The 14667-nt window shown below is 35.9% G+C and overlaps 1 protein-coding gene across 3 annotated transcripts in view; it reads right to left on the reverse strand.

Moving 5' to 3' along the window:
* Nucleotides 1-14667, reverse strand: part of FAF1 (Fas associated factor 1) — a 520342-nt gene that overhangs the window by 294085 nt on the left and 211590 nt on the right. For all 3 annotated transcript variants that reach the window (XM_023258678.2, XM_019836981.3, XM_019836980.3), the window contains one exon: nucleotides 12905-12996. In XM_023258678.2, coding sequence (XP_023114446.1) covers nucleotides 12905-12996 — 92 coding nt within the window. The remainder of the gene's footprint in view (nucleotides 1-12904; nucleotides 12997-14667) is intronic.

The following is a 14667-nucleotide window of genomic DNA, read 5'->3' on the forward strand; positions in this document are numbered from 1 at the left end:
CACAAGACCTAGAAAAGATTATAAGCAAGCACCTCAACCCAAAGACTTTAAAGATAAGGAACTGCAGCCCAAGAAGTAAACTGACTTGGGTAAGGGCTCTAGTAAGTGTTACCTGGGTACCTTAACTCTTACTCCAGAGAATTTTTTTGTTAAAATATTCCATCTAGGGTGAATAAACTACTCTTGTGATACATCTGAACTATATCTTGAAAGCCACACAAAACTTTAGTACAACTTTTTGCCATAAAAACCCTACATACCTTTTGCACTCCTAACTTGATGGTAAAAACTTACTAACATACTTCAAACTTTTTTTTTTTGACAGAAAAACATATTAAGAAACACATTTTACATCTTTACATCGTAACCCAGGGCATACATATTTATTAAACAGATACTTACTGAGCTACCTACTTTGTGTCAGGACAATTGTAAACACTGAGGGTATAGTGGTGAACAGAACAGTTTAAATCCCCTGATGGTATAGAGTTTTACAGTTTAGTAGGAACAAATAAAGTTAGCAACCTATATAGTTGAAGATTAAAACTTGATAATTCTTTGGAATAAACATAAATCAGGGAAGGGAGGATGAAGAATATGGGGGTGTGAGTTATGTAATTTTACACTGGGTGGTGAGGGTGGTTCTCACGTGGGGAATATGGCTTTTGAGCAAAGACTTAAAGGGGTGAGGAAGTAAACCATGAGAATATACAGAAAAATAATATTTCAGGCAAAGAAAACAACCAGCACGAAATACTTAATGAACAACAAGGAGTCTGATGTAACTGAAGTCAAATGAGCACTGACTGAGATGGGTCACAGAAAGAACAGTGATGGTAAGGACAGGAAATATGTTGAGGTATTTAGGCTAATGTAAGGGCTTTGACTTTTACTCTGAATGAAATGGGAAACTACTGAAGTGACAGCATTACTTAAATGATTCACGTTAAAATGAATCATTTAAATAATACACACATACATAAATTTGTTAGCTGTGTTGAAAACACTTGGGAAGGGGTTGGCAGAGGAGGACAGAAGCACAGAAGAGACTAATGGAATATACTAAGATAAGGATGATAATGGTTTATACCAGTGTGATAGAAGTGATGTAAAATAGCTGGATTCTAGATATATTTTGAAAATAGTATCAAAGAGATTTCCCGACATATTGGATACAGTTTCTGACAGAAAGGAGTCAGTAATGATCCTAAAGATTTTAGACTGAGTAACTGGAAAGATGAAGTTGGTATCAATTCAAAGGCAAGACTGAAGATGAAGACTTCCATTTTGGGCAGGTAAGTTTGAAATGTGTATCAAGCATTTAAATGGAGAAGATAAGCAAGTGGCTATATCAATCTGGAAAGCCGGGAACAGGTCTGGAGTGGAAATATAAACTAAAGATATAAAACTGTGCATATAGATGCACTTAAAAGTCATTACACTGGACAAGATTACCACTGAATTTAGTCACGTGGTCACTTCACTGGGGACTTTGACAGAAGCACTAGCAATTCTTTGCTTAGATTGGGCTAAGGAGAAATGGGGATAAATAAATTAGAGACAAGAAATATAAACAACTCTCTGGGGAAAGTTTTGTTATCAAGGGGACTAGAGGAATGCAGTGATTATTAGAAGGGGAAGAAAAATAGAAGACATAACATTATGTTTGTGGTTATGCTCTACTAGAGGTAATGGTCTATTAGAGAAAAATACCAATGATGCAGGAAACACAGGGAAGAATTAGGTCAAATTCTTGAATAGGCCAGAGGGGATAAAGAATGCAATCCAAAGCAAACATGGAGGCTTGGTCTTCGATAGGAGACTGGACAAGCCATCTAGAGTAACAAAAGGAGAATACTTTTGTAAAATGCAGGTAAGTAAACAGAGACCAAGCTGGGAATTTGTAGAATTTTGCTTATATTGCCTTTATTTTGTCAGTGAAACAAAACAGGAAAGAAAGGCATCAGTTGAGAGTGAGAATAACGGAAAGGTGCTTTAAAGGCCTGAGGAGAGGACAAGTACAAAATAACCATTTAGGAGTGTAGATAAACCAGGTAAATATACTGTGACTGCCTAGCAACATTAAGGGGCTCTCTAAAGACCATGGTCATGAATTTAAAGGTACACCAACACCATGATTTTATTTGTCTGCAGCCACTTTTAGCTGTAAGGCACAGAATAGATGGAGTTGGATTTATCAAAAGTAAGGATTTTTGTCATGCAGGATCTTTAAAGGAAGAGTTGGGATTATACACAAGAAAGTGATTATAATGATTAACCGTGGGATTTAACCCACTGTAAGGAAGGAAGAAAAAACATGAAAGAGGTAATCATCTTGAGCAGATGGTAGAAACAATGGATTAGAGGCCTAAGTAGTATTGAAGGACTGCTGGAGTTAGGACATCAAAGGAAATGAGCTAGAAAGATGAGATATGGTAAGCAGAAAATCAAAGCCTCAAATTAAGATTTGAGAATTATAATTAAATGATAGGAGAATGGGAGATATAGCTGATACAGGTTGGAGAAAAAAAGACCTCTGTAGGAAAGAAATTCAAGAAACTAAGAGTCCGAGGTACTGGAAGAACCATTTACAAAGATATTTAAATTACCAAGAATTAGGATAGAGAAAGGTGAATCCCCTGGAACACGAGGTCTGAGAGGTCTGGGGGCCATAGGAGGAGAAGTGGTTCTCCTCCGACGAGAGCATTTGGTAGAGGCTGTACAGTCTCCCCACAGGCAAAGGTCCCAACAGACCCTGGAGAACAGCCACATTCACTCATATTGGAACAAAGACACCATGGTGTGATGAAACCTGGCACTGGCTGTATGTTGTGTTCTGCCATAAGCCCTGAACCTCTGCTGCTATGCAATTACCCAAACTTTTTCTGCGGCAGGCAGGCATCTGTCTACAATCTCTGAACTTCTGCAACATCATAGCCGCATGCATGTTCCCAAGGGGCAAGCGGGCACCTGGCCATTGCCCAGCGAGACCCTCCCCCATAGGGTCAGAGGGGGTCCAAGCCACAGGTTTCTCAAAAGTGAGGGATTTGGAAACACAGCCCCATATGAGATATAATTCAGGAGGGAGCTTCCGCCTGACAGGCTGACAGCATGGACACAGACAGTGTAGAGGTAGGGAGTGGATAGAAGCCAAAGACAAAGGTGGGGTGCTTGACTGCTGGTCTGTGAGAACACAGAGTTCCAGAGCCAGAGACTGGGAAGCTGGGTGACCCCATTTTCACCTCTCCCATGCATTCGCATAGACATGCATGCCTGCCAACCAATCCACCCCAGTAAGCTAAACAGTACCAATTAGTGGAGAAGAGAGCCCTTGCACCAGGCTCCAACCAACTGCACCAACCAAGCTCAGGCCCTAGGACACCAACACAAGTCTCTCTCTCTGCTTAGTGTAAGGACTATAAAGTGCTTCACATTTATACTTCTAGGGGAAACCGGATGTAATTTCATTCAGATTTTCTTCTGTTTCCTGGTCCATCTATTTGGTGTTTTTTCCCCCTTTTCTTTTTCTCTTATTCTTGGATACAGAAAGAATTTATTTTTATTTCCCATTTTTACAAAATTTTTTTACTATATTCTCTTGTAAATTTTTTTATTCTATTTTACTTTCTTCATTTCATTCTATTCTATTTTATTGTATATTTTTTTATTTTAAATGTTTTACCTTTTTTTTTTCTTTTCTTCCCCTTTTTTCTCTATTCTATCAGCTTCTTTCAAAAACCAGACCAGAGCACACCTAGCATCTAGCTCCCTTTATTTGATTTTTTCTGTTGGTTTTAATTTTGAAACTTTTATTTTTTTTATTTCACTAATACTTTTCCTTCCTCCAAAATGACAAAATGAAGGAATTCACCTCAAAAGAAAGTACAGGAAGAAAGGATAGCCAGGGACTTAATCAACACAGATATAAGCAAGATGTCTGAACTAAAATTTAGAATCATAATAATAAGAATATTAGCTGGGGTTGAAAAAAGCATAGAATCCCTTTCTGCAGAGATAAAAGAAGTAAAATCTAGTCAGGAAAAAATTAAAAATGCTATATCTGACATGCAATCTCAAATGGATGCCACAGCAGCAAGGGTGGATGAATCAGAGCAGCGAATCAGTGATATAGAAGACAAAATTATGGAGAATAATGATGCAGGAAAAAGAGGGAAAGTAAGGCAAAAAAGCACGATACAAGACATAGAGAACTCAGTGACTCATTAAAAAAGAAAGGCATCTGAAACAAAGGAGTCCCAGAAGATGAAGAGAAAGACAGAAGGGGTGGGAGGTTTATGTGAGCAAATCATAGCAGAAAACTTTCCTAAACTGTGGAAAAGACACAGACATCAAAATCCAACAAGTACAGAGAACTCCCATTAGATTCAACAAAAAAAGACCATCAACAAGGGATATCATAGTCAAATGCACAAAATACACAGACAAGGAAAGAAATATGAAAGTAGCAAGGGGAAAAAAATCCTTAACCTATAAGGGAAGAGAGATCAGGTTCACAGCAGACCTATACATAGAAACTTGGCAGGCCAGAAAGGAGTGGCAGGATATATTAAGTGTGATGAACCATAAAAATATGCAGCCAAGAATTCGTTACCCAGCAAGGCTGCCATTCAAAATAAAAGGAGAGATAACGAGTTTCCCAAACAAAAACTAAAGGAATTCATGACCACTAAACCAGTCCTGCAAGAAATTTAAGGGGGACTCTTTGAGGGGAGAAAAGATGAAAAAACAAAACAAAACAAAAAACAAAAACAAAAATAGACCAAAGGCAACAAAGACAACAAAGGAACAGAGAACACCATCAGAAACTTCAATTCTACAGGCAACAAAATGGCAATAAATTCATATCTTTCAGTACTCACTCTAATGTCAATGGACTAAAGGCTCCAATCAAAAGACACAGGGTATCACATGGATAAGAAAAAAAAGATCCTTCTATATGCTGTTTACAAGACCCATTTTATCTCTAAGGACATCTTCATATTGAAAGTAAGGGGATGGAGAACCATCTATCATGCTAATGGTTGCCAAAAGAAAGCCAGAGTAGTCACACTTATATCAGACAATGTAGATTTTAAAATAAAGAATGTAGGGGCACCTGGGTAGCTCAGTCAGTTAAGTGTCCAACTTTGGCTCAGGTCATGATCTCACAGCTTGTGGGTTCAAGCCCCAGTTGGGCTCTGTACTGACAGCTCAGAGCCTGGAGGTGCTTCAGATTCTGCATCTCCATCTTTCTCTGGCCCTCTCCTGCTCGTGTTCGTTCATTCTTTCTCTCTCTCTCTCTCTCTCTCTCTCTCTCTCTCTCTCTCTCTCTCTCAAAAATAAATAAACGTTAAAAAAAATTTTTTTTAAGAATGTAACAAGAGATGAAGGAGGGCATTATATCATAATTAAGGGGTCTATCCATCAAGACCTAACAATTATAAACAGTTATGCCCCAACGTGAAACACCCAAATATATAAACCAATTAATCACAAACATGAAGAAACTCATTGATAATAATGCTATTATAGTAGGGGAATTCAACACTCCACTTACAACAATGGACAGATCATCTAGGCAGAAAATCAACAAGGAAACAATGGCTTTGAATGACATCTTGGACCAGATGGACTTAACAGATATTCAGAACATTTCATTCTAAAGCAGTGGAATATGCATTCTTCTCAAGTACACATGGAACATTCTCTAGAATAGATCATATACTGGGACACAAATCAGTCCTCAACAAGTACAAAAAAATCAAGATCATACCATGCATATTTTCAGACCACAACACTATGAAACTTGAAATCAACTACAGGAAAAAATTTGGAAAGACCATGAATACTTGGAGATTAAAGAACATTCTATTAAATAATGAACAGGTTAACCAAGAAGTTAAAGGGGAGTTTAAAAAGTACATTGAAGCAAATGAAAATGATAACGCGACTGATCAAAACCACTGGCATGTAGCAAAGGTGGTCACAATAGGGAAGTATATAGTAATCCAGGCCTTCCTAAAGAAGGAAAAAAGGTCTCAGATATACAACCTAACCTTAAACCTTAAATATTAAAGAGCTGAAAAAAAGAACAGCAAAAAGAACTCAAAACCAGCAGAAGATGGGAAATAATAAAGATTAGAGCAGAAATCAATGCTATCTGAAAAAAATAAATTAATTAAAAAAATAAAAATAAATAAATAAATAAATAAATAAAGTAGAAAAGATCAATGAAACCAGGAGTTGGTTCTTTGAAAGAATTAACAAAATTATAAATCCCTAGCCAGTTTGATCAAAAAGAAAAAGGACCCAAGTAAATCAAATCAAGAATGAAAGAGGAGAAATCATAACCAACACAGCAGAAATACAAACAATAAGAGAATATTATGATCAATTATATACCAATAAATTGGGCAATCTGTAAGTAATGGACAAATTCCTAGAAACATATAAATTACCTAAACTGAAACAGGAAGAAATAGAAAGTTTGAACAGATCCATAACCAGTAAAGAAATTTAATTAGTAATAAAAAACCTCCCCCAAAACAAGAGTCCAGGGCCAGATGGCTCTGCAGGTGAATTCCACCAAACATTTAAAGAAGAGTTAACACTTATTCTTTTGAAGCTGTTCCAAAAACAGAAATGGAAGGAAAACTTCCAAACTCATGCTACAAGGCCAGCATCACCTTGATTCAGAAACCAAAGACCCCATTAAAAAGGAGAACAATGGACTAATTTCCTTGATGAACATAGATGTAAAAATCCTCAACAAGATACTAGCCAAGTGGAGTCAACAATACATTAAAAGGATTATTCATTGTGATCAAGTGGCATTTATACCTGGGATGCAGGGCTGGTTCAATATCTGCAAATCAATCAATGTGACACATCACCTTAACAAAAGAAAAGAATAAGAACCACATGATCCTTTCATTAGATGTAGAGAAAGCATTTGACAAAATACAGCATCCTTTCTTGATAAAAACCCTCAAGAAAGTAGGGATACAAGGATCATACCTCAAGATCATAAAAGCCATATTTGAACGACCCAACGCTAATCTCATCCTCCATGGGGAAAAAACTGAGAGCTTTCTCTCTAAGTACACTCTCACCACTGTTATTCAACATACTATTGGAAGTCTTAGCCTCAGCATCAGACAACAAAAGGAAATAAAAGGCATCCAGATTGGCAAGGAGAGTGTCACACTTTCACTCTTCACAGACCATATGATATTCTATGTGGAAAACCCAAAAGATTCCACCAAAAACTTGCCAGAACTGACCCATGAAATCAGCAAAGTTGCAAGATATAAAATCAATGCAAAGAAATCGGTTGCATTTCTATCCACCAATAATGAAACAACAGAAAGAGAAATTAAGGGAAAAATCCCATTTACAATTGCACCCAAAACCATAAAACATTTGGGAATAAACCTAACCAAAGAAGTGAAAAATCCATACACTGAAAACTGTAGAAAGCTTATGAGAGAAATTGAAGAAGACACAAAAAAATGGAAAAATATTCCATGCTTATGGATTGGAAGAACAAATATTGTTAAAATGTCAATACTACCCAAAGCAATATACATATTCAATGCAATCCCTATCAAAAAAACACCAGCATTCTTCAGAGCTGGAACAAACAATCCTAAAATGTGTATGGAACCAGAAAAGACCCCGAGGAGCCAAAACAATCCTGAAAAAGAAAACCAAAGCTGGAGGCATCACAATTCCGGATGTATTACAAAGCTGTAATCATCAAGACAGTATAGTACTGGCTCAAAAACAGACACTTAGACCAGTCAAACAGAATAGAGAACCCAGAAATGGACCCACAAATGTATGACCAACTAATCTTTGACAAGCAGGAACAAATATCCAATGGAATAAAGACAGTCTCTTTAGCACATGATGCCGGGAAGACTGGACAGCAACGTGAAGAATGAACCTGGACCACTTTCTTACACCACACACAAAAACAAACTCAAAATGGATGAAAGACCTAAACATAAGACAGGAAGCCATCAAAATTCTCAAGGAGAAAGCAGGCAAAAACCTCTTTGACCTTGGCTGCAGCAACTTCTTACTCAACACATCTCCAGAAGCAAGGTAAATAAAAGCAAAAATAAACTATTGGGAACTCATAAAAATAAAAAGCTTCTGCATGATGAAGGAAACAATCAGCAAAACTAAAAGGCAACCAAAAGAATGGGAGAAGATATTTGCAAATGACATATCAGATAAAGGGTTGGTATCCAAAATCTATAAAGAATTTATCAAACTCAATACCCAAAAAACAAATAATCTAGTGAAGAAATGGGCAAAAGACATGAATAGGCACTTTTCCAAAGAAGACATCCAGATGGCTATCAGACACATGAAAAAATGCCGAACACCACTCATCATCAAGGAAATGTAATTAAAAAAAAGGGGTGGGGGATACAAATCAAAACCACAATAAGACACCACCTCACACCTGTCAGAATGACTAAAATTAACAATGCAGGCAATGACAGATGTTGGCAAGGATGTAGAGAAAGATGATCTCTTTTGCACTGCTAGTGGGAATGCGAACTGGTGTAGCCACTGTGGAAAACGGTATGAAGTTCCTCAAAAAATTAAAAATAGAACTACCCCACATCCCAACAATTGCACTACTAGGTATTTATTCAAAGGATACAGGTGTGCTGTTTGGAAGAGTCACATCCACCCCAATGTTTATAGCAGCGCTATCAATAATGGCCATTGTTGGCTAAGAGAACAAGTGGGAAAGAGCCCATTGTGTGTGGTGTGTGTGTGTGTGTGTGTGAGTGTGTGTATGTATATACACAAAATGGCGTATTACTTGACAATCAAAAAGAATGAAATCCTGCCATGTGCAACAACGTGGATGGAAGTAGAGTGCATTATGCTAAGCAAAATTAGTCAGAGAAAGACAAATATCATATAATTTCACTCGTGTGGAATTTAAGATACAAAACAGATGAACATAAGGGAAGGGAAGAAAAATAATATAAAAACAAGGAGGGGGACAAAACATAAGAGACTCAAATATAGAGAATGAACTGAGGGTTGCTGGAGGGGTTGTGGGTGGGGGGAAGGGCTAAGTGGGCAAGGGGCATTAAGGAAGATACTTGTTGGGATGAGCACTAGGTGTTATATGTAGGGGATAAATCACAGGATTCTACTCTTATAATCATTATTGCACTACATGCTAACTAACTTGGATGTAAATTAAAAAAAATACATACATACTGCATGACATTAAAAAAAAAGAAGACAGAGAGCAATTCTAGACCAATAACTAAAAATTATCAGGAAATGAGGGGAAATACCTCAATAAGTAGGTGATGATTTTTTGACATCAAATTCAAAGCTGAAGATTTTTAGAGAAGGACTGATAAAGGTCTGGAAGTGGAAGTGAGGAGCAATAAGGACACATATTTTACCAGTTAGTCCACTGTTATGATGGCTGCTAAGGAAAAGCAATGAACACGGAGAAGGCTACAAAGAAACAATGTCCTCAGGAAGGCAGATTTCAGTCAGAGGAAGATGGTGGAGGGAGTGTGCAGGGAAGAAGTTGACAACAGAAGGAATTTTGCTAATAATAAAATTAGTTCCACAGGGAATAACACAGGGTCCCAGGCATTGTAAGGGAAAAGGCTAGAGACAGATGGAGCTATGGAAATTTTAGTGAGGGATGATATGAGAATCTTAAACTCCTTGTAGTGACCAGCATAAACAGCAGGAAGAGATGTAATGAAATTAGTTGTGGTACAATCAAATAATAATGTCCAGGCTGAAAGTGTTGGAAAGCAAGGTGGAGTGCGATGTCTAGGAATCTCTCTTAATCCTACAGATGAAAGTAGAGACACATAGGGAGGCTGATCTTACCCAAGCATAGAATTCATTCTTGATCCCACTCCAAGAAGGTCCATCTTACTATAAGTATACAAGAACACTGGGATTTACTGTTGACTCATATTAGCTATCTGTTAAATAAATAAAAATACTTACCCTTACTGTCTGCAAAATACTCTGACATCTTCTATTCTATTTGGTTTTTTAATGTGGGCTATAACCCACTCATGTCACTTTACAACCCATTAATGGTTTGTAATGCATGGTCTGCAAAAATACTATATTAGGCAATTACTCATAAGTTTACAATCTGTACAGAAACCTTTATGTTCTGAATCTTTAAAATACGTGTAAGCCCTTTTGAAATTGATGTGTGACCTTTACAGAGCTAACATGCAAGCAAAACACATGCATACACAGGAAAGTTATTTTTACCTTTTCATCTTTCATTTTCTTACTTGGTGGATTACTGTAAATACTCTTACCATTTGGATGGTAACTACTACCTTTTGCTATGCTATCATCCATAGATTTTCCACTGAATCTTCCCTCTCAAACCACACATGGCATAATTAAATAAATGGATACTTTTATTCATTCATTCCTTCATTCATTCCACAAACATTTGCTCAAGGTACTATGATGGAGAATGCTGGGATGGGAACCTAGTTTTATACAGAGGCCTGTTAGAGAAAGTAATGTTTAAACTGAGACTTGAAGGATGAAATAGAGGTACCCATATGAAGAATTGGGGATAAAGCATTCCAAGCAGTTAAAGGGACAGGTAGAGACATAAAGGGCTTGGGCCTATTAGAAGAATTAAAAGGAGGTTTCTATGGCTGCATCATGTAAAGTGAGGGTAAGGAAGGCTAAAGGTTGTAGAGGTGAACAGTGGATAAATAACACAATGCCTTTTGAATCACGGTGAGTTTTATTTAAAGTGCAACAAAAAACTATGTTTTAAAAGCAGAGTTATATAATTCAATTTATGTTTTTAAAAGATCATTCTGGCTGCTATGTGGAGAATGTAAGGAAGAACTCAAGAAAAATGCTGGGAAAACAATGATGAAGCTATTGCATTGATCCAGGCATGAGATGCTAATGGCTTGGATTAGGCAGTGGAATAAAAATACTGAAATGTGACCACAGTTGAGGTATATTTTGGAGACAGATGTCATAGCACTTACCAAAGGATTAGGTGTTATTTGAAATGGGAAAAGACTGGATGCCCATATTTTTGTATTCATTAGTGGCTATACAGTGCTGCCATTTATTGGAGGGAAACTGATAGAGAAATGACATGGGAAGAAAAACCAAGAGCCCCATTTTAAACATGTTAACTTAAAGATGCTAATAAGGTATGCAAGTACAAAAGTGAATTACCAATTTGGATAAATGAATTCACAACAGTATAACCTGGAAATATACATTCGGGAGCAAGCAGAAAATTAATGGCATAGGAATATCAGAAATCATCTTGGGAAAAGAGTATACAGAAACTGAAAATATTGTTGGTAACAAAAGACTATGTTCAAATATTAGAACAGATAGCTTTAAGAACATTTTCAAAATAATTGTCTTTCTCTTCATAAACTACTGAAAATGCCATGTACAACTGATTCATATCCATAGGCTTCCCAGTAAATGAACAGATAAATGATACAGCTATATAAACTAATGCATTTTCGTGTTTTATTTCTGCCAAGGTTGTTGATTTACTCAGGCAGCACTTCTTTTTATTTTTTTAACCTATGTTTCAATTACAACAGCCATATAGCACCCACCAGGGGTCAGCAAACTATGCCTATGGGACAAATCTAGGTCATTGCCTCTTTGTATATGGCCTGTAAGTTAAGAATAATTTTTACATTTTTAAATGGTTGAAAATTTTAAAAAAGTATTTCGTAGTATGTGAAATTATATAAAATTAAAATTTCTGCATCCATAAAGATTTATTGGAACACAGTAGCGCTTCACATTTTCACATATGGCCTGTGGCTCCTTTCACACTATGACACAGAATTGAGTAGCTGCAAGGGAGACTATATTGCCCACAAAGCCTAAAAGATTTACAACCTGTTTCTGTATAGAAAAAGGCTGCTGACCCCTAAAACAGTACATCACTAACTTAAACCTAAATCTATAAATACCTTGCTAATGTGAAATTCATGTAAATATCTTATTTAAATACTCAGAACATCTCCATATACCAAACGAACTCACATATAGATATTTACAAGCACAATGTCTACCAGAAGTCACTGACAAAGAACTGAACCAAAAATTGAAGATTCTATGTTTATGCCTAGATACTGAAATACCAAGTTAATAACTAGTATGAAAAGATTTGATAATTATTTCTACCTCAAACATCTAAAACTTTAGAGTTAATTCATTTCCTTTCCATTTGTCCCCACTTTCTCTGTCAAAGAAAAAGTGTATGAAATATTTAATACCTGAGGCTGCTGCTGGGTCCTTAAGAATAGCAACTACTGCCTTATAATGGCAACACTTTATGAAAATTCTTAAAATACAATTCATTCCATGCACTTCCCACTATCCAAGTAAACAACGATTCTCACCATTTAAATTTTCCAAATTTAAAAAATTTGCTATTATTATCTCTGTTCTATTATCAATATTTGGCATATATATATACATTGTATGTGACTTCCTTCAGGTCAATAAGTAATTGTTTAGTACATTATTGTTCCAGGGTACTTAATGACACCCTATGAGGTTTGAGAAAAAAGTAAAGGCTCTCAAAAAGAATGCCAAACTAACTCCTATATAACAGAAATATGAAAAATATGCCATATACTCTTTTCAATTACATACCTAACTCATTCAAAACTACTGCTAGTTTATCATGAAAATGTTTTCACTTGAAAAACACTGTTTGCTGATTCTTTAAACTAAGTTACTATTTTACCAAAATCTACTTCTGTCATATATAAAAACTAATAAAAACCATTTTTTAATACATCATTTAGTCAATTGTATAACTTCATATTCTTTTATTTTAGGCAATTAAGAAACTCACACTGTCTTCCACATCTCCGGTCTTCCAGCCTTTTAACAGCATTTTAGACACAGGTATCTGAAGTTCATTTTCTAGAATCTGTTTAATCTCTCCTGTATAAATAAGAAAAGACTGAATATTACTAAAAAAATAATGCAATCATCACTTGTCTATATCCAGGGCTAGCTTTAATATTAAGCATATGGTGCACAGTCAGTGACATTTCTCTGATGAATAAATAAGAAAAATTTCCATAGTCCAAACTTCAAATCTTGATCAAATAAAATGTCCCTTTGAAGAACTTAGGCTTCAAGATTAATTCTGATAAAAGACTCTACAATTAATTAACTAGTTAATTAACTGCATATCTTTTTAAAAGAAATAGTTATCAGTGATTGGAGGTAAATAATCTGTTTTAAACCAACCAATTGACAATACCACTAAATGCTCAGCATGTGGTAGGAACAGCAGGTAAAGTATAAAACTTGAGGTATTATAGAAGGAAAGTAGATTTTGGAATGAAGATTTGGATTAAAGTCTTATCTTGGAAAAAATAAAATATCCATTCTTAGGTTTTGCATCATAAAATGGGGAATAATATTGCTATTCTTAACTATTTCCAGGGCCCAAAGATAAAAAGAGATAACATCCACAAAAGCAACTGAAAAAATAAAGCTAATGTACATAATCTAGAAGAAAACTTAAATTGTTTTAAAGAGAAAGGCAACAGAATTTCAAAAAAGAAAAAAAAATAATGTTGGATAAATAGTCAGAGAAGGCTTTAATGAGAGAGAGAAAACTTAAACTCAGCCTGAAGGAGAGTTGGCTTATGAAAGAGAGCCAAACCAAAGGTTACTCTATTCAGTGAAGACAAAAGACTTAAAGATAAAAAGCAAAAATGAACATGATGCTAATGAAAAACAGTGAGGAATCAAAGTTTTCCCAGTGCCCCACAAATCATTTTTCAGGAATCAAGTCTACATGTAAATCAATCAGCTAATTTCTGTAACTATAGATTGTTGAATCAGAATGTACAAAGATTACGTGTATTTAACTTTTATTAGGTTGGTGCTAGTCTATACTTTTAGGTTCAATCCCATTTGTAATAAGTGAATGGATACTGAAAGAACTGATTATGTCATATATTAAAAGAGGAAAAATAATTCCATGCTGATAAAGGAAAAAATGGTGGCCGGTGGGGGGTGGGGAGAGGAAGTTTATGCTACCCAAGTACTATAGAAACACAGTTGCCAAAGTAAGCAATGCTACAATCAAAAACTTCATGGCCTTCGTGACATGGTTTTACTTCCCCAAAGAAAATTCCTATCTGGGCACTTTTGATTAGTGATTAAACATCACAATATATTTTACAAGCACAAACTTTATCAACCTTGGCCTTCAAAAACATCACTGCTGACAAAATATTGTTCTGTTTATGGAAATAGTAGAAAAATGAGCCATACTTTTTATATCAAATACATATAAACATTGTATTTTCGCTTGTGGTTAAGGTTGGTATTTCTAGAACAGTACTTGTCTGGAACTGGGCTTGTGCTCTTATAAGTCTGCCCAGTGCTTTCCTCTTAGAAACCGATCTTCACCTGACACCTTCCACTTAGACTCTTGGAGACACTCTTAGCATTCAGAGCCTAAAAGAAGTTTCTTAAAGGAAAAACAAAAAGATTTTAAGTTGAAGACCCAGTTACTCCTTGCAGCATGCTTAGGTAACATATAAATAATTCCTGGTAGAAAGGAACAGAAAACAAAACCAGAATCTTGACGAC

The sequence above is a fragment of the Felis catus genome, chromosome C1 (assembly GCF_018350175.1).
Source record: "Felis catus isolate Fca126 chromosome C1, F.catus_Fca126_mat1.0, whole genome shotgun sequence".
Classification (NCBI taxonomy): Eukaryota; Metazoa; Chordata; class Mammalia; order Carnivora; family Felidae; genus Felis; species Felis catus.